We start from the raw sequence: 19699 nt of genomic DNA on the forward strand, positions 1-19699 counted from the left end.
TAAAGCTAGCTTTCACAAATCGCTCTGTTGCGAAGAATTCACAATGTAACACAAGGGGGCACTGTAGCTACAGTAAGCTTTCTCTATCAGGTCAATTGCTATCATGTCAGAGCAGTAATTTGAAGAAAGTCTCACTGAGCAAGTTAATTAAAATAAGTTACACAACAATAACGCAAGAATGCACTTTACGTTCGAACAATGGACCACGCTTTTGCCGAAATAGTCATGCCTGCATTTGTGTTCTTGCGAAAGTACTGTATGTTTTGGCCCAAAGGTATTTTAAACCCATTCACATCAAGAACGATAACTATAACGATAATTTTTACTGTAATCATATTAGCATCCACACCAACGTATGATAAGCGTGAACTGCAGTTTTGTCGTCTGCCACTTTAAATGCTCAAACTAATTAAAGCAAAATGGATTCTGATTGGCTGCCAATAGTTTTATCATTCATCAGCTGGAAAAATCAGCCTGAAAATGATTTCAACAGAATTGTTTCTTTGTGCCGTTATCGTTATAGTAGATATAGTAGAAAGACTTTTAAAACTATATTGTTGTCGTTATCATTATAGTCATCGTACTTGGTGTTAACAGGCCTTTAGCCAGAAATTGGTTGCTTTGTTTGTGTGATCTATATTATGAGCTACGCCGCTGCAAATAGTAAACATCCGAAAGTCGGCCCCCTATGCCTATGTCCTATTTCATCCGCTGGAACGCCACTCTCTCGTGAACGCGCATACGACAGTTAGTGAAAGCTAGAGATTACAGTTTATAAAGTTTTAAACATGGATATTTTTCTTACACAAACACCTCATTTCAGAAGGCCATTATTAACCCCCTGGAGCTGTGTGGAGCACTTTTTATGATGGATGGATGCACTTTTTTGGGCTTCAAAATCTCGACCCCTTAATCACTGCCATTATAAAACTTGGAAGAGCCAGGACATTTTTTAATATAACTCCGATTGTATTTGTCTGAAAGAAGAAAGTCATATACACCAAGGATGGCTTGAGGGTGAGTAAATCATGGGGTAATTTTCATTTTCGGGTGTTATTGAGTTGAATGTGTACCTGGAGGACGATGGTGCCGTAAGCATTCTTCAGCATATTTACGACATCCCCATGACTCAAGCCATCCAGAGACTGAGTGTTGATGCTCACAATCCTGTCACCTACCTAAGAGAGGTACATTAAAGGAAAAAATAAATAAAATAAATAGTTTGAAATTCATTCACACTGATACAAACCCAATCCCCAGCAGTGCCCTTCACACCCAAACCACTGTATGATGCTTAATCAATAACTCTCGGCCTGATTTACACAGGACGAAAGTGGAAAATGAGAAACAGAATGGAACGGGAAAGGCAAGAATGCCGTACTTTGAGGCGATGTGTCCTGGCAGCCACACCATTGGCCTGGATCATGGCGATGAAGATGGGGATGTCGCCCAGTGGACTGCCCTTACCGCCCGCTATACTGACACCCAAAGCATCGGTGGGACCCTGAGAGAGTGAGACAAGGGTGCAATAAAACTGAAACTATTGAGCACCATAGCTAAACCTATACTGCGCTGTTCGCTGGTAAATGGGCTTACCCGTGTGATCTCCACTGTCCGAACACCTGGCTCTGTTCCTGGAGGGATATAAAAGTCACACATTAACTTTCCATTTACAAACCTTTAAAAGTTTAAAGGGATAGTTCACCCAAAAATGAACATTCTGTTATTAATTACTCACCCTCACTACAAACCCGTAAGACCTTCTAGATACACAAATTATGATATTTTTGATTAAATCTGAGCTTTCTGACCCTTCATGTCAGTTGCATTGCTGTCTATGAAGGGTCAGAAAGCTCTCAGATTTCATCAAAAATATCTTAATTTGTGTTCTGAAGATGAATGAAGGTCTTACAGGTTTGGAACGACATGAGGGTGATGGTCAATGTCGAAAATTTGTGTGACCAACTTCTTGGAAATCTTTTGCCCTTGCACGAAATTCCCGATAGCATGGATTCCTAACGAAACAACTGGAAAATTTGACAAACAGCAGCAAATGTGACTGCAACTTTAATCTAATTCAAACAATAAAAGAATACAAGCACACTGTTTACAGAGGCACTTTCTAAACACCGCCGCTAGCTGTCGACAGATAAGAAACGTGTTGTTTTAAGGCTGATTTATAGCCGTTTTATGGCGGTTTCCTGCAACTTCAGTGCTGATGTGGTGCAAGAAGTACCTGTGCTTTTGCTGTTGGGCTCGGTGATGTTTCGGCTGTTGTTGTTGAGGGTTTGAGAGGGGGGCAGAACCACGGCAGGGGGCGTGGGGGTTGGGGTGCTGCTGTTGGCGCTCACGTGGCTCATCTAAAGGAAAAAGAGTTCGTTGAAGGTGCTATTCCACACATATACACAACACACTCATGCCATCGCACATGCATACGTCTCGGTTAGTGACAAGTGAGTGCATGCGGACATGTAACCACACACACCCTGTGCTTTCTCAGGCAATATGGATGATTAACACACACAGATGCCCACAGCCGTACACCGCTGGCTCGCCCGTCCACTAACATGCACTAATGATTGGGTTAGAGTTCGGCATGCTGGACCTTCTGGACGTGCCGGGAAAGCCCAATGAGGTGTTGGACATGGGCTACACACCTGACTTCCCTGGGAGGTGCGTCTGGAAGAGATCCAGGAGGCAGCCTTCAGTCGGCCCAGTTCCAACAGCACCTTGCCCCTGGCGCACTGCAGGATCACAGCACACACGTTGATGCACACACAACTTTGGCATTGTGGGCTGTGTCTTCTCGCTCGTATCCTCTCAAACACACTTTCACATACTTTCGAGAACCTTTACACACGTGCAAAGACCTGATGCCACAACATAACACCCTCGCTCTTGTCCAGAGAGCCAACCCCATTGAGCTGAACTCCGCAGGGAGGGTACAGCCAAATGACACAGGCTCAGTGCAACCTTATTCAAGCCAACATTTCCCACAATTCCACCAACTGGCACAATGCTGCAGCTGCTTTTTGCCCTGTTCAGAACATTATTGTGAAGGCCTTTTCACAAGCCTCCCAAAGAACTGCAGAGCGCGCCATGAATGGACAATTTTCGTTTCATTTGCATAAACTGCATATTTTGTAAAAACTAAACGTCCTAACATGGCGGATTTACCTGATTTATTCTGCATTATATATATATATATATATATATATATATATATATATATATATATATATATATATGTGTGTGTGTGGTGTATATATGTACTCTGTGTGTGGGTGTATATATATATATATATACCCTCCAAAAGTATTGGAACGGTGAGGCCAATTCCTTTATTTATGCTGTAGACTAAAAACATTTGGGTTTGACATCAAAAGATGAAAATGAGATGAGAGATTAACATTTCAGCTTTTATTTACAGGTATTTTCATCTGGATCTGATACACAACTTACAAGATATCACCTTTTGTTCAAACCCACCCATTTTTCATGTTACCAAAAGTATTGGAACATGTGACTGACAGGTGTGTTTTGTTGCCCTGGTGTGTCCTATTAATTGATTATTCAAACAATAAATAGCACTGAATGTCTGCGCTCAGTTTCAGATCCATGCAGACTGCATTTATAGTTATTTAGACGTGTAATCAACATGAAAACCAGAGAGGTGTCTATGGGTGAAAAACGAGCAATTGTGAAGCTGAGAGAAGAAGAAAAATCAAATCAAACCATTGCACAAACAATAGCAAGTAAAACCATTTGGAATCTCCTGAGGTAGAAAGAAACCACTGGTGTACTAAGTAACACACCTCGGACGGGTAGATCAAGGAAAACATCAGCAGTTGACGACAGAAACATTGTGACGGCTGTAAAGAAAGACCCTAAAACAACTGTTAGTGACATCAGCAACAACCTCCAGTGTGCAGGAGTGAAGGTCTCACAATCTACTGTTCACAGAAGACTTCATGAACAAAAGTACAGAGGCTACACCAGAAGATGCAGAACACTCAATAGCGAGAAGAATAGGAGACGAGCCTCAAAAATTCTGGGACAAGGTTTTATGGACTGATTTTATGGACCAAAGTGATGGAGAGGCTAAAGTTTGGAGAAAGAAAGGATCTGCTCATGATCCCAAACATACAAGCTCATCTGAAACACAGTGTACACAGGTGTACATTATAGTACACATTACACAGGTAATGTAATGGCTTGGGCTTTCATCGCTTCTTCTGGGACAGGCTCAATACTCTTGATTAATGATGTAACACATGACGGCAGCAGCAAAATTAACTCAGAAGTCTTCAGAAATATTTTGTCTGACAATTTACAGAAAGATGCAACCAAACTGATTGGGAGATCCTTCATCATGCAGCAAGATAATGACCCAAAACATAGTGCCAAAACATCAAAGGAGTTCATCAGGGCAAGAAGTGGAAGGTTTTAGACTGGCCAAGTCAATCTCCAGACTTAAACCCTGTAGAGTATGCATTTTACCTGCTAAAGAAGAGACTGAAGGGAGTAACCCCCCAAAACTGAAAGAGGCTGCGGTGAAAGCCTGGAAAAGCATCACAAAAGAAGAATGCAAACGTTTGGTGATGTCAATGGGTCACAGACTTGATGCAGTTATTGAAAACAAAGGATTTGCAACTAAATATTAAATCTTATTCACTTTAATCTAGTTTAAGTCAATCTGTTCCAATACTTTTGCTCACATGAAAAATGGGTGGGTTCAAACAAAAGGTGATATCTTGTAAGTTGTGTGCCAGATCCAGATATGAATACCTGTAAATAAAAGCTGAAATGCTGATCTCTCGTCTCATATTCATCTTTTGATGTCAAACCCAAATGTTTTCAGTCTACAGCAAAAATAAAGGAATTGGCCTCACCGTTCCAATACTTTTGGAGGGCACTGTATATATATATATACAGGTGCTGGTCATATAATTAGAATATCATCAAAAAGTTGATTTATTTCACTAATTCCATTCAAAAAGTGAAACTGGTATATTATATTCATTCATTACACACAGACTGATATATTTCAAATGTTTATTTCTTTTAATTTTGATGATTAGAGCTTACAGCTCATGAAAGTCAAAATTCAGTATCTCAGAAAATTAGAATATTACTTAAGACCAATACAAAGAAAGGATTTTTAGAAATCTTGGCCAACTGAAAAGTATAAACATGAAAAGTATGAGCATGTACAGTACTCAATACTTAGTTGGGGCTCCTTTTGCCTGAATTACTGCAGCAATGCGGCGTGGCATGGAGTCGATCAGTCTGTGGCACTGCTCAGGTGTTATGAGAGCCCAGGTTGCTCTGATAGTGGCCTTCAGCTCATCTGCATTGTTGGGTCTGGCATATCGCATCTTCCTCTTCACAATACCCCATAGATTCTCTATGGGGTTAAGGTCAGGCGAGTTTGCTGGCCAATCAAGCACAGTAACACTATGGTCATTGAACCAGCTTTTGGTACCTTTGGCAGTGTGGGCAGGTGCCAAGTCCTGCTGGAAAATGAAATCAGCATCTCCATAAAGCTTGTCAGCAGAAGGAAGCATGAAGTGCTCTAAAATGTCCTGGTAGATGGCTGCGTTGACTGTGGACATCAGAAAACACAGTGGACCAACACCAGCAGATGACATGGCAGCCCAAATCATCACTGACTGTGGAAACTTTACACTGGACCTCAAGCAACATGGATTCTGTGCCTCCACTCTTCCTTCAGACTCTGGGACCTTGATTTCCAAATGAAATGTAAAATTTACTTTCATCTGAAAAGAGGACTTTGGACCACTGAGCAACAGTCCAGTTCTTTTCTCCACAGCCCAGTTAAGATGCTTCTGACGTTGTCTCTGGTTCAGAAGTGGCTTGGTAGCCCTTTTCCTGAAGACGCCTGAGCGTGGTGACCCTTGATGCACTGACTCCAGCTTCAGTTCTCTCCTTGTGAAGCTCTCACAAGTGTTTGAATCGGCTTTGCTTGACTGTATTCTCAAGCTTGCGGTCATCCCTGTTGCTTGTGCACCTTTTCCTACCCAAATTCTTCCTTCCAGTCAACTTTGCATTTAATATGCTTTGATACAGCACTCTGTAAACAGCCACAGCTTTCAGTAATGGCCTTCTGTGACTTACCCTCTTTGTGGAGGGTGTCAATGTTCGTCTTCTGGATCATTGCCAAGTCAGCAGTCTTCCCCATTATTGTGGTTTCAAAGAACAAGAGATACCCAGAATTTATACTGTAGGGATGGTCATTTATTCAAACTCAAATGTAAATATTCTAATATTTTGAGATACTGATTTTTGACTTTCATGAGCTGTAAGCTCTAATCATCAAAATTAAAAGAAATAAACATTTGAAATATATCAGTCTGTGTAATGAATGAATATAATATACAAGTTTCACTTTTGAATGGAATTAGTGAAATAAATAAACTTTTGATGATATTCTAATTATATGACCAGCACCTGTGTGTATATATATATATATATATATATATATATATATATATATATATATATATATATATATATATATATATATATATATATATATATACACACATATACACACACAACATAACATTTAGTGCCGTTTCAGCTAAAAATCAAACAAAAACACATTCTATTAACATATATTCTATTTGTACCAGTGTAATTACTCAATTCAATTTGTTGTTATTAATTTAAGAAAAAGATGTGGAGGTAATGGTGCAGCTTGATGATTGACTCCATCAGTTCATATTTTTGGGGAACGCGAACGTGAATCGTGTCGAAGGGCCTTGTCAAAGCGTTGGACATTACTTGAATTTTAATGTCTTAAAACTTAAAAAAAAAAAAAAAAAAAAAAAGGGTTGGGCTGGATATTGTTTAATATCACTTTAAAGCACATTTTTGGGGACAGCTGATATGCTGATATCTAACTTAACCACAGCAAAAATTGTGATAAACTGATGATGATGCTATTGTTACAGGAGACCAAAACCGTTAAATGAAATGTGTTTTAACTATATCTATATAAATGAAATGGGTGGTAGAGATGCAACGTTTAATTTGACTGTACAACCTGTGAGCCGACATCCATATATCTGTTGACCATAGTTTTCATTGCAGAAAATTAAATATGGGTGTCTACCCTGACCATTATAATTGTAAGGCATGTGAAATACAGTGTTTTTATCACTTGAGATGAATTATGTGGTCCTACATAATTTAAGCTCTTTTTTTTTATTTTATTTTATTTTTTTTTAAATGGGAATAAATGTTGCAAACATTTTTTGATAAAATTTCCTTGGATTCATTACTGTGATTGCAGACAAAACAAAATGTTTAAACAAGAGTCCAGAAATTGTTTATGCCGCTAAATACACAATCAAACAGTGACTCCTAGTGGCAAAATCCCGCAGCTGCTGCTTCAACTAAATCTGCTCATGAAATTTAGATTTGCAGTGTTGAAAGCTGGGCTTTGGGTTTTAGGATTCAGATGGAGCTCACCTTGAGAATGGCGGCAACGGCCTCCTGTGAGGCCTGTCTCATGTCCTCTCCATCCACAGACAGGATCTGATCACCCTGCATCAGTCTTCCGTCCAGATCAGCCGCTCCGCCCTTCACCACATCGGAGATGAACACACCCTTACCATTTCTGAAGAGAGAGAAAATGAGAAAGAGGAAATTTAGTGTCATGTTTATGTACAACCAAAATAATTACTGTATTGTGCAGTTTTTTTTTTTTTTTATATTATTGTATTGTGCATATAATTATATTTTTTATTTTAAAATATAATTATATTGTGCATTTAGTTTTATTATTTTATTTTAAAATGATTATTATTTTGTGCATTTTATAAAAATATTATAGTATTGAGCATCATTTATTATTACATTATTTCAATACTATTACTGTGTAAAACTACTAATATTATTTTACAGTTTTTATTTTATTCTATTTTTTTAAATGGTTACTACTGTATTGTACATTTTATCTTATTTTAAATTAGTATATTGTGCAATTCATTCTATTATTTAATTTCAAAATGATTATTGTACTGTGCATTATATTAAGCCGCTTTAGATAATTGTACTGTACATTTCTAAAATGTAATTTTCTTTGAATAAGTGTCAGCTAAATGAGTACATTTAAATGTAAACGTAAATATATTATTTGAAAATGATATTGTGCATTTTTATAATTTTAAAATGATGATTATTTTTTATGCAGTTTTATTTTTTATGCAGTTTTATTTATTTTAAAACAAATACTTTATTGCCAATTAAAATATTATTGTACTATAATTATTTTTCAAAATGACTGTACTCTCCGTTTTATCAATATTTACTGTACTCTGTATTTATTAAGACACTAATTATATTGTATTAAGCTTTTTATTTCATGATATTATTTTAAAATGATTACTATTGTATTGTGCATTTTATTTAAAAATGATTACTGTATTTTCCCTTTTCTCCACATAAGGAAAACAAGCTTGCACTCACCTCTTTCCAACAATGCTCAGGCCCAGCCCGCGTCCGGTTCTCTTCTGAAGCTCAACGCGGAACACGTCGAGGTTCTCCTCGTCCCTGTATTGCGCCTCGTCGCGCAGGACCGTCAACCGCACTTTGGCCGGTGTTTGCCGTAGAGCAGCTATTGCATCTTCGTGAGCCACGCTCCGCAGATCTACTCCATTCACCTGCAGGGGGCACCAGAGAACACAGTCTCCTTATACATTTACCAATAAAACAATTATGCAAAATTAAAGCTATTGAAAATTACTTTAAAATAATATAATAAAAATAATAAAATACCACTAAAAAAAAAAAAAAAAAAAAAGACACAAAATTACTAAAATGTAAACTTAAATTAAAAAAAAGAAAAATGAAAATATAAAAATAAAAGCTAATTCATAATGATGAAATAAATACAGCATATTCAGCACATAGCAAGAGCTTTTGCTCACTCTACTCTATGTCCAGAAGATGGTGCTATCGTCAAAGTTGAATACAGAGAAACACTGCTCAGATCTACCATAATTCACAATAATACCGAGCCTCGGACCAATGTTTCAAATTTCCATTTTGCTCAAGGCAGACCAGCTGTCAGTGGCATTACAGAGGCATCCCGCTCTGCAACCTTACAACACACTCTCTCATACACACAAACAAACCTCGAGAATCTGATCTCCGGCCCAGAGACGACCGTCCCGCGCCGCCGCCCCCTCCTCGTACACTTCATGAATCACTATAGCATCCTGAAAAGAGGAGAAATACGGTAAAAATATTTTTTTTTAAAGAAATTCCTATCACATCTTCCTTAAAGGAACAGCTCACCTAAAAATTCTGTCATCATTTACTCAGCCTTACATTGTTTCAAATGCGTATGAAACAGAAAAAAATTACAATGAACTGAAATTGAAGCTTCAAAGCTTCATAAAGGAGACAAACGTAGCACAAATGGACTCTTTAGCCATCTTTCAAGTCTTCTGAAATCATACCACAGATTTGTGTGAAAAACAATAAAAGTTTATACCGGTATTAAGTTATCAGTGTTAATTAAGATTAATATTAAAATGAGCTTATTTTTCATTTTAGTTTAAGATTTAGTATATTTTGTTAGTGATTGTCATTGGGTTTTTTTTCTATTTTTACACAGCTATTTATTTTGATTTTGTTTTAGTTTTAATCATTTTTAGTGCTTTAGTACTTTAACTTAAATTATATTTAGTTGCTAAGGCAAAATCCCTGATAAAGCTTTCATGTAATATTTCTATTTTATTTTAACTGTATTTTAATTACTGAAAACTATTTTTAAATTGCCACAACATATTACTTACTACTTAGACGACATATTCCTTTATGACTTTTGTCTTCAGAAGTCTTCAGAAATATTTTGTCTGACAATTTACAGAAAGATGCAACCAAACTGATTGGGAGATCCTTCATCATGCAGCAAGATAATGACCCAAAACATAGTGCCAAAACATCAAAGGAGTTCATCAGGGCAAGAAGTGGAAGGTTTTAGACTGGCCAAGTTAGACTTTTGTGAATCAATCGTTATGTTGAGTCTGATCTTTTTAACAAATCTCTCAGTTTTGTTGAATGACTTGTGAATTATACTAATCAGGTTCTCGAGTTCAACTCACTGATTTAATTCGGTTAAGAGCTCACAGGAGGAAAAGATTATTACTTGGATAACACAAATGTTCAGCTTGTTCCTCGTATAAAGCCTTTGTAACACGAGTAATATAGTGCATGTGTCATACGGATCAATTTTATGATACTTTTATTTGCATCCTTTATTGAATCTTGAAAGCTTCAGTCACTATTTTTTGTAACTGAATGGATAAGAGCGACCTGCACATTTTCTGAAATATCTCCTTTTGTGTTCCACAGAAGAAAGTACGTCGTACTGATTTGGAGCGACATGAGGATGTACAATTTCTGCTCCCCTTCACCTTTAAAACCATTTTATACAAAAACACACACCGAGACATTTTTTTTTTCTGCTGAAAGCCTGTGGAGCCCGAGGGCTGGTTTTTTGACTCATGGAAGCCTTTGACAGCTAAACTAGCCCACAGAGCCCGAGCACTGCAGAATTATGATGGCGAGGTGGCAGTACACTGATAAAAACCTGAGGCGATGTTCGTCTTTGCAGTCGGGCAGAGAAAGTCAGGGCAAACAAAAAGCTCCTGCTGTGACCTGCCTGTTCTGAAGCAGCCCTGCAGCTCACTGGAAAGAATGAGTCCTGTCATTTTTATCTAGCTATTTTTGAACATAAGAAAGCAACCTGGGTGTGTATGTTACCAAATCTAGGTAAAAATGAGCAGTCAACAACAATAAATGTGCTATTGACTGAAACTGACATTAAAATGATTTATTCATGCATGTTTCAATCAAAGGAGCTGTATGTGGATAAATATACATTTATAAATATATGGGTATTATATATATATATATATATATATATATATATATATATATATATATATATATATATATATTTATTTATTAATAATTCATATATTATAGTGCATATAAAAGTATATTCTATATTCAAAAGCATATATAATAATATAATAACGTTTGCCTATTGTCGTGGAAATTGTTTTTGGTTATTTTGCAAATTTCCCCAATTTTCTATAAATACAGTTCAGTTCAAAGACCTGAAACTGCAATAAAACTCTGGGTTTCTGAATTTTATTATATATATGTATATGTATGTATGTATGTATGTATGTATGTATGTATGTGTGTATGTATGTATGTATGTGTGTATGTATGTATGTGTGTATATATATATATATATATATATATATATATATATATATATATATATATATATATATATATATATATATATATATATATATATATATATATATATATATACACACACACACACACACACACACACACATTTTATTATATAATTAAGCTGAAAGCTGCCTGTTTGCTAACTAACACTTAATCACTGATTTAGAAAACTGAAATCATAAAACAGAAAAAATACAAAACAAAAACAAAAACAAAATTACAACAGAAAAATCAAAAGACAAAACTAAAAATCCGAAAGACAACATCTACATAGAAAAAACAGAGAAAAGAAAAAAAACCCAAAAACTAAAAATAAAATATAAACAAAGAAAATAAAAAAGCAAAAATTAAAACTAACACAAAAGACAAATCAAAAACTAAAAAGAAAAACAAAACAGAAAGAAAAAACTAAACAAATACAAGACAAAAAACAACAAATAAAAAAAAAAATAAAAACAAAAAACAAAAAAAGTCAATAAAAACATAGCAAAAATTGAAACAAATACAAAAGAATGACAAAACAAAAAACAAAAACTGAACAGAAACAAATTCAAAAGACAAACACATAAAAAAGAAAACAAAAAAGGCAAAACAATAGCAAAAAACTAAAGACAAAATAAAAAATACAGAAAATATAAAAAACAAAACCAAAAAATATAGTAAAATTAAAACAGAAAAAACCCCCCCACAAAAATAACAAAACAAAAAACAATACAGAAAAATAATAGCGAATAACAAACAAAAACAAATCAACAAAAAAAAGGCAAAGCACACATTTGACTTCTGGTACCATACCAGCTGAGTGTCTTTGCCGCCGACTATACTGAGACCTAGTCCAGACCGGCCTTTAGAAATCTCAATAACCGTCTCTTGTCCTGGAACTATGGGACACGTAGCAGGGTCTGAAACACACAGAGAGAGATAAAGATGATTTTTAAAAACACTCAGAGTGAAAAGAAAATGAATTGCTCTTTGAAAAAACAACAACTGTCATTGTTAAAAGAGGCAGAAGCAAATCCACATGGCAGCGCTGTGTTGTTTTCATTTCAGCCTTGATTAAACATGCATTTGGGCGCTACAGATTTCAGCGCAACATAACAAAAAGTCAATAAAAACATGAAAATTAAAGTAACAACAAAGTGTTTTAAACACAATCTGTGACACTGAGCGTGTTGCACCTTTGCTGCAGTACTCGAAGTCAGGGCTGGTGCTGGAGACTGGCACGGATGATCCCAAGGACGTGACCTCCAGAGAACTGGCCGAGGGCCTGGTGGAATTCCTCTGGATTTTTGGAAGACTGGTGATCTGGAGACGATCCAGGACAAGTTCGCCGGAGAGAGACAGAGGTTAGACTGTTTACTAACGGCTGCCATGTTTTGTCTAGGCAGAGCTTTCATGTTTTGGCACCCGTTTAAATGAGTAAAACTCTTATCCAACTCACATGCAACAAAGTTAACAGGAACTCAAAAGTAATGTATTAATGATGACTAAGAAGGTTAAATGTGTTGCAAATGGTGTTTTGTGTCGCACAAACATACACTTTAATGAACAAACACACCTGCTCCACAAGAGGCTTGGGTGACTGTTCGCTTGGAGACTCCAATATCTTCTCTGAGGATTTCAGCTTCTGAGATGATTAATAGACTGTAATTAGTTCTATCACTCAGTATAACAGGCTACACAACCCAAATGTAATGGAGCAATTATGAAAGTAACATTCATGGCACTTTTTGATTCATGAGTAAAACGGCAAGGATTGAAATGTGTTCCTAGCAATGCGATAAATGTTTTAATTTAAAAAAAAAAAAAATTCTATAAATACATTGGCTGCATTAAAAATCTGGGATTCAAAATTTTAAAGCTGAAAGCAAAAAAAGATTTAGGATTAAAAAATAAATAAAAGTTATGATGTAAAAAAAAAAAAAAAAAAAGAAGGAAAAATATATAGCCTAATATAAATAACACTTATAACTATATGGGTATTTTTACTATTTTATATATTTATTTATTAATAATAAGTATATTATAGTGCGTATCATAATAAATAAACAAATATTTATTTTTATTTAAGAAATGTATAGATTTTTAATATATTTAAGATTTATCAATAAATGTTTTTTACTATTTTAAACATGTTTTTAAAAACTATTTTATATATTTATTAATAAGTATATTATAGTGCGATAATAATAAATAAATAAATATAATAAATATTTATTTTACTTAAGATATTTATAGATTTTTTTAAATATTTAAGATTTATATAAATAAATATAATAAATATTTATTTTATAAATATTAATGTAGCTATTGCATTACTACAGAAAATTGGCAAAGTATATTAATTACATTATAAATATGCATACTACAACTAAAAGTCACTCATTAAATAAAAAATGCAAAATTTTAACATTACATCACTATGTTGGATGTTTGCCTATTGTCGTGGAAAAAAATGGTTTATTTTGCAATTTTCACCCAAATTTTCTATAAACTCAGTGGGGTTCAAAGACCTGAAACTGCATTTAAAATCTGGGTTTCTGAATTTTTATATGTATGTATGTATGTATGTATACATACATACACACACACACACACACACACACATATACACACACACACACACACACACTGAATTGCATTTATGTATACATACGTATGTTTGCATTTATTTTATAAATAAGCTGAAAATGAAAACGTTTGTAAAAATTTTAACATTTAAAAAAATATTTAAATCAAATAATAAATAATCAAATACATTTTATACATATAGAAATATAAATCGACTTATAGATACTAAATTATTTATATGGGTATTTTACACATACAATAAATTGCATAGCATAGATGAGCATAGTAGATGATTCTGAACATACTCATTGAGATCTTCTTAGGTGTTCCTCACCTTTAATGCTGACTCTCCATCTCTGAAAATCTTCTGCGTCTGATCTGTCTGCGCGGAGCTCAAGGGCTGCACCACGCTGGGCTGATCCTGTATGAAGAGTCAGGCAAACAGGTAAAATAAAGCGTGAGGCCTAGATACTCCCCACAGAGCCTCAACTAGGTCAAAACCGCATTCGCTGCCTCCATCTAGGACAGAGTTAAGCTAGAGGCAGCCGATGACAATGAGCTGCTGTTTAGAGTCAAGCGCCCCCAAGGCGTTTTCAACTGTTTGTTTACTGAAACAAATCCACATTTAGGGCAGAAACAGTTGGTCCGAGCTTAGACTGACAATGAGGGGATGAAAGCGAGGGGAGATGGGATAGACTCGTAAAAAGCTGAGTCAAGAGTCATTATTGTTTTCATAATGATGGCAATAGTTGCTACGTTCTTGCATCATATCTGTTGAAAAGTCTGGCTTACAAGCATAACAGATGGAAGTAAAAAAAAAAAATGTATTCACTGCACTCTTCACTTTTATTGGACTCTATATGAAACAGTATTTTTATAGAATCTTTATGTGTAATTATTAATTTTTGTATAATCAATACCTTGATTATCGGTGGCTCAGGTGAGTTTCTGCTGAGAGGGAGGCTCTCGGGTAACTGTGGCTTCTCTGCTGGAGCTGGAGCTGGAGCTGCTGGCGTATTTTGATGTGTCTGAAAAACAGTTCTGAAATCAGCTGAACTCTCCCAATTCTAACTTTTAGCAGTGCAGGAAGGGGTGAGGACCTCTAATTACCTCAATAAATTAATTAAAGAATTAAGTAAATAAATGAATGAATGAAAAAATGAATTAAATATTAATCATAGAAAAAAAAAAAAAAAAAAAATATATATAACCATTTATTATCAATATATTAAATATTAAATGTGACATCTATATTTATTTGTAAACATTAAATGTAATAATTTAATAATAATTTATTAATTTTAAAAAGATTTTTCTCTTTTTAATTATTATTTTAAAAATATTTTCAAATATTTTTTCCTGAAAGTGAAAATGCTTGTGACACAGCATATTTAATGTGTGTGTTATGTGGAAGATAATTTTGGACCAATGAGTTTTCAACAAAATTGTGCTATAACACATTGCTTGATGTGGTTAGGACAAAACAGGCAATTTATGAAAAAATAAATAAATAAATAAATAAATAAATAAAACATTATCAGATTAAAACAATAATATATAATCTAAAAATATAATAATAACAATAACAGGTTAAATGTTAATATATTAAATGTGTTATCTATATTTTTAAACATTAAATTAACAAATGTATTTAAAATTAAAATATATATTTTTATAATTTAAAAAATGTATTTATTTATTTTATTTTTTTCCATGAAGGCATAACATGAGCATAAGCATGACATTTATGTTATGTGGAGCATGATTTTGGACCAATGAGTTTTCATGGTGGTTGACAAAATTATTAGGACAAAACAGGCAAATTATGCAATAAATAAAATATTACCAGATTAATATAATAATATATAATCTAACAACAAAATATATTAAATGTGACATCTAGATTTTAAAATATTACATTAACAAATTTATATATACTTAAAACTGGACAAAAAACCCCCGGATTTACAGAGAAGAAACTCCTTAAACACAGATTCTAATTAAGTCATATATGGCCTGTTCATAATGTACCGTACCTCACTGGAGAAGAATGAGGAAGGCTGGGAAGGAAAAGGAGTGACAGCCATTTGATTGATAGCATCTTCATTCCTATCAACCGACAGAAAAGATTAAATATTAATAACCATTCACAGCAAATCACATGCATGACACAAAAGTATAAAACATTCACACAATTAAAAAAAATAGGTGACACAAACTTAAAATTATTTGTAATTTCACCAGCAAAACATCACGAAGGGATAGTTCACCCAAAAAAAAAAAATATCTGTCATTATTTACTCACCCTCATATCAATCCAAATCTGTAAGAGTTTCTTTCTTCCGTTCAACACAAAAAAATATATTTTGAAGAATGTGGAGTTGATGGTAGCCACTGATATCCATAGTATTTTTTTCATACTATGGAAGTCAATGGCTACCGTCAACTGTGGTTACCAACATTCTTCAAAATATCTTCTTTTGTGCTCAACAGAACTCATAAGGTTTGAAACAAATTGAGGGTGAGTAACTGATAAGTATTGTCATTTTTGGGTGAACAATCCCTTTAAAAACCTGCATATGTTCGCACAAGGCTTAACCGAGAAAAATGATTCCCATCCTTTCGACGACGCCAAAATTGGTCCTTCTCGCTCTCTACTCCTCATGTTCCCACATGGCTCTTGGCAGTTTTCTCTGCTCAGATCGATAAGGAATGATGGGCCAGATGAATTGAGATGTTGCGCTATGAATCCTCGAGTAACGAGTAATATCGCTCCCTACACCCCTCCTTATGTTCACCTTGGCGTTATTGTCTTTCTCACTAAATGACCCGTTTCCAATTACAGGTAATGTGTTTCTGTCAAGGTGAGGTCAACATAGGTGATCAGAATTTATGAAACGATCAATCCTCAGCTTGTTTCCAAATAACCCCTTCTGATCTAAACACCAAATCTGAACTAGGGTCCTGATTTCATCCAGCTATGAAATCCTTTCGCTAAACAACTTGGAATGAGACGGTGACATTTTGCCACAGGTGGACACGGCTCAATCTTGACGACTGGCCAGTTACGCTGAAATGGTAACCTGCTTTCCTATATTGCATTCCATTGTGCGTCACCAAATGACTTTTGACGCAATACAAATAATTTAAAAAGGGCTTTTTCTGAACAGTCTGAATTACAGACCACACTAACAAACAAACTAGGGGTAAAATGGCAACAAAAAACAAAACAAACAAAGTTTGAAAATGTCAAAAATAAATCTGAGTAAGGTGGGGGGAATGTCAAAACAAAAAACAAAACAAAACAAAACAACAAAATAAAACAAATTTGGGTGATGTCAAACAAAAGCAAAACAAAACTGCAACAAAGGTAAAACAGAGAAAGGTGTAAAGCCCTTATTTGTTATATTGTTTGTTAAATTACAAATAATTTGACATGGGCTTTCCAAACAGTCTGAATTACGGATCAAACTAGACGCAAACCATTAAAGTGAATCTATTAACATTCAGTAGCACGTTAACGTTGTTTTGATAGATGTAAACAGAGCTGCCCGTCATATTTCTCAGACCTCTGATAATTAGCTGTAGATAGCTAGGAGATATTGGTGTCTTTACACAGCCGTTATCAGCAAAACCTGTCGGACTGACAAAACAAGCAGTCAAATAAAGGTCAAGCTAACAAATGCTCATTCAAAAACATGAGATATAAACAGAAACAGATGATAAGTCTCTGATTACGTCTGTAATGACAAAATCAGCTTTCGTTTATGATGGTGCTGCATTAAAACCATGTGTTGCATTACAAAAATCCTCGAAGCTATCAAAAAACGCTTTATAGTGATAGCAGTTCCAGTCTGTTACACCATATCACAACTCACTCTCTGGATGCGAGGACATGACAACTCAAGAAATACTGCTATCAATATGCCATCAAGTATCACATCAAATGTATCAATGTCACATGGCTTTTCTCGTGTTGCCAATACACAATCCAGCATGTGTTCGATTCGTTACTTAGGAGCACTGACTCCACTCTTCAAAGTGACAAGAGACAGAGATAACGTGATATTGAGTTTAAAATGCTAGGCAGCTGTTATAACCCTAGAACGCATATATGGGGTCAGATTGACTGGTATGTTGTGATTTTTGAAATATTTTATTGATAAAGACATTTTTTTATTTGATATTCAATGAATTTCTCAAAAACTCGTTTCTGGCCCTAATAAATGTTGTTTTCATATTTTTTGGTCATAGGACGAGAGAAAAAAAAAAAATGTATCACTAACTCAAGAATGCATAAAGTAGGGGAAAATTCCATTTCCTATGGAATTTTGACTTAATAGTATTTTGGGAAACATTTTTGTTAGTAATAATATTTTTTTCTTGAAAGCAAAAAAAAAAAGCTCGCACACACGCACACGCCAAAACAAAAATGTAAAAACGGCAAAAATAAAATGATTTTCTCTTAACTCATGTTAACTTTAGATGGGAATGTTTAATGAAAGTACTGGCATTGACTCAGATTGCTTCAATCCTATACAGACTGCAATTGCCTCCTTAAAAAGCTTGTTTTATGATCCTAATTAGCCATGGTGCCTTGGGTTTTCAGCTTGATCAAGGAGTTTGGACAGGAGGAAAAAAATGCAATACATTCGTCTTTGGGAAAGTTAGATTGCTTGGTTTGAGTAATTGCAATAAGGGAAGAACGTCAGTTTCTGCAAACTTGTTTGGTTGAAGCTCAAGACTGAAAATAATGCACAACATTTTGAGCTTGTTCTAAATATTAGTGCTGTCAATGAGTTAACAATTGATAATGATATTATTTTTAAATTTGTTGCAATTAATCACACATTTCAAAACTCCAGGGGTAAACACTAACACATTATAATAAATTGATCTCATTATTTTTAATGAGTTAAAGAATTCATAAAGCTGAAATGAGAGTAATTTCTTAGTAATGAACAGATGGTAGTGTGTGAAAACAGCAGGCTGAGGGTCGTCTCTGAGGGTCTCTTACCTGACTAGGACGAGTTTGACCTTTGATGCGGCACTTTTTATTATGGCCGATGCGTTCTGGTGGCTCCTGCCATACAACACCTGGTTGTTTATCTGATGGAAGCACAAGTAATTCTGTTAGCACAGGACAAAAAACAAGACTTGTCACAAAAAACAGTAAAATGATGTTAACATTGTCGTTTTATCATATTATTTTATGATCAATTTATATGCAGTAATCTAGGTAAATCGAAATGATTCACATAGTTTTTCCTCCAAAGAAAGCCATGGTTATTACCATGGAACATAACACATAAAACAAAACAACAAAACTGCGTGAAACTGGAATATACAGATAATATTTGAACCAGGACCATGAAAATGAACAGCAACAAAGGTAAAACTAAAAAACTTGGGGTAACAAAACAAAAAACAATAATAACAAAAATAAAAAAGTGTGAAAATGGCAACAAAAAAACAAAAACAATTTTTTTTTAAATTTCAAAAATAAATCCGGAGTAATGTGGAGGGAATGTCAAAACAAAAAAAAAAAATAAATCTGGGGGAAAATGGAAAAAAAAAAAAAACAACAACAACAGTGAAACGGCGAACAAAAACAAACAAAAAAACACCAAAAAAAGTGTAAAAATGTAAGAGTATAACTGGAAACGTGTCAAAACAACACAAAAGAATGAAACAAAACAGAGAAAATGTGGGAGAAAATGGCAACAAAACAAAAAAAAAAAAAAATTAAAAGGTAAAAAGATAAAACTGAGAAACTTGCAGTTCTGGGGCACCATTAACTTCCATAGTATTTTTTTTC

General features: G+C 34.6%; 1 protein-coding gene across 6 annotated transcripts in view; it reads right to left on the reverse strand.

The window, feature by feature from the left end:
- Positions 1 to 19699, reverse strand: part of patj (PATJ crumbs cell polarity complex component) — a 135366-nt gene that overhangs the window by 9087 nt on the left and 106580 nt on the right. For 5 of the 6 annotated variants that reach the window (XM_058760163.1, XM_058760166.1, XM_058760165.1 and 2 more), the window contains 15 exons: positions 18899 to 18990; positions 15918 to 15990; positions 14802 to 14909; positions 14216 to 14302; positions 12869 to 12937; positions 12489 to 12615; positions 12106 to 12212; positions 9165 to 9248; positions 8497 to 8690; positions 7498 to 7645; positions 2658 to 2744; positions 2237 to 2360; positions 1597 to 1634; positions 1382 to 1504; positions 1074 to 1178 (listed from right to left, as the gene is read on the reverse strand). In XM_058760163.1, coding sequence (XP_058616146.1) covers positions 1074 to 1178; positions 1382 to 1504; positions 1597 to 1634; positions 2237 to 2360; positions 2658 to 2744; positions 7498 to 7645; positions 8497 to 8690; positions 9165 to 9248; positions 12106 to 12212; positions 12489 to 12615; positions 12869 to 12937; positions 14216 to 14302; positions 14802 to 14909; positions 15918 to 15990; positions 18899 to 18990 — 1566 coding nt within the window. The remainder of the gene's footprint in view (positions 1 to 1073; positions 1179 to 1381; positions 1505 to 1596; positions 1635 to 2236; positions 2361 to 2657; positions 2745 to 7497; positions 7646 to 8496; positions 8691 to 9164; positions 9249 to 12105; positions 12213 to 12488; positions 12616 to 12868; positions 12938 to 14215; positions 14303 to 14801; positions 14910 to 15917; positions 15991 to 18898; positions 18991 to 19699) is intronic. The other variant, XM_058760167.1, reaches the window with a different exon arrangement.

The sequence above is a fragment of the Onychostoma macrolepis genome, chromosome 22 (genome assembly GCF_012432095.1).
Source record: "Onychostoma macrolepis isolate SWU-2019 chromosome 22, ASM1243209v1, whole genome shotgun sequence".
Lineage (NCBI taxonomy): Eukaryota > Metazoa > Chordata > Actinopteri > Cypriniformes > Cyprinidae > Onychostoma > Onychostoma macrolepis.